The sequence below is a fragment of the Solanum stenotomum genome, unplaced genomic scaffold (genome assembly GCF_019186545.1).
Source record: "Solanum stenotomum isolate F172 unplaced genomic scaffold, ASM1918654v1 scaffold9278, whole genome shotgun sequence".
In the NCBI taxonomy this organism is placed as follows: domain Eukaryota; kingdom Viridiplantae; phylum Streptophyta; class Magnoliopsida; order Solanales; family Solanaceae; genus Solanum; species Solanum stenotomum.
Genome location: NW_026037577.1, coordinates 1 through 1,384, shown reverse-complemented (window position 1 = coordinate 1,384; position 1,384 = coordinate 1). Strand labels below are relative to the sequence as shown.

Below are 1,384 nucleotides of genomic sequence, written 5' to 3'. Positions count from 1 at the left end.
AGTTTTTATTTATATATCATTAAAAAAATTAATTCCTATATAAGTTTCTCCTTAATTAACTCAAAACAGTCAACGGTCAGAGCTTCCATGCACCAAAAAGAAAACTTGCTCCAAGAACAAAGACTTGATTGTTTGTAGAAGTCACAAAATCGTTGTTTAGTTTCAAATTTCATGTGTATAAATAGATACATACTTGTTTCACATTGACACATCAATCTTTCTCATCATCCTCATTTTAGTACAATTGTGCAAAAACATTAACAACCAATAGATATATTGTAATAGTATCATGAAAACATTCCTCATCTTACTTGTTCTTCTTGTTCTCTCAAGGATTGAAACAAATGAAGCCACTAGAAATCTTGATGAAACTCATCTTCTATTACCATCTTTGCAAACCCGTCCTCCAGTTAAGACTCCATCACCCAATCCAGGAAGTGAGACCAGTGTGAATATGGTAAGCACAGTTAGTGAAAGAAACTTAGTTGGTCGACGTAAAGAAGTTGTTTTTGCTCCCCCTCCTCCTACTAATGCAAATCCTCTGGATAAAACACATCTTTTATTACCACTTTTGCAAACCCGTGCTCCAGTTAAGACTCCATCACCCAAACTAGGAAGCGAGACTAGTGTGAATATGGCAAGCACGGTTACTGAAAGAAACTTTGTTGGTCGTAAAGAAGTTGTTTTTGCTCCCCCTCCTCCTACTAATGCATATCCTCTTGATAAAACATATCTTCTATTACCATCTTTGCAAACCCGTCCTCCAGTTAAGACTCCATCACCCAATCTAGGAAGCGAGACCAATGTGAATATGGCAAGCACGGTTAGTGAAAGAAACTTTGTTGGTCGACGTAAAGAAGTTGTTTTTGCTCCCCCTCCTCCTACTAATGCAAATCCTCTGGACAAATCACATCTTTTATTACCACTTTTGCAAACCCGTGCTCCAGTTAAGACTCCATCACCCAATCCAGGAAGCGAGACTAGTGTGAATATGGCAAGCACGATTACTGAAAGAAACTTTGTTGGTCGTAAAGAAGTTGTTTTTGCTCTCCCTCCTCCTACTAATGCATATCCTCTTGATAAAACACATTTTCTATTACCATCTTTGCAAACCCGTCCTCCAGTTAAGACTCCGTCACCCAATCTAGGAAGCGAGACCAGTGTGAATATGGCAAGCACGATTATTGAAAGAAACTTTGTTGGTCGTAAAGAAGTTGTTTTTGCTCCCCCTCCTCCTACTAATGCATATCCTCTTGATAAAACACATTTTCTATTACCATCTTTGCAAACCCGTCCTCCAGTTAAGACTCCATCACCCAATCCAGGAAACGAGACCAGTGTGAATATGGCAAGCATGGTTAGTGAAAGAAACTTTGTTGGTCGA

The 1,384-nt window shown here is 38.8% G+C and overlaps 1 protein-coding gene across 1 annotated transcript; it reads left to right on the top strand.

The window, feature by feature from the left end:
* Window positions 1-289: 289 nt before the first annotated feature.
* Window positions 290-1,357, top strand: LOC125853087 (uncharacterized; the record flags this gene model as incomplete). Its single annotated transcript, XM_049532760.1, has 1 exon — window positions 290-1,357. A coding segment is annotated over exon 1 (1,068 nt), but the record flags the coding sequence as incomplete, so codon positions are not given.
* Between the last annotated feature and the right edge of the window lie 27 nt (window positions 1,358-1,384).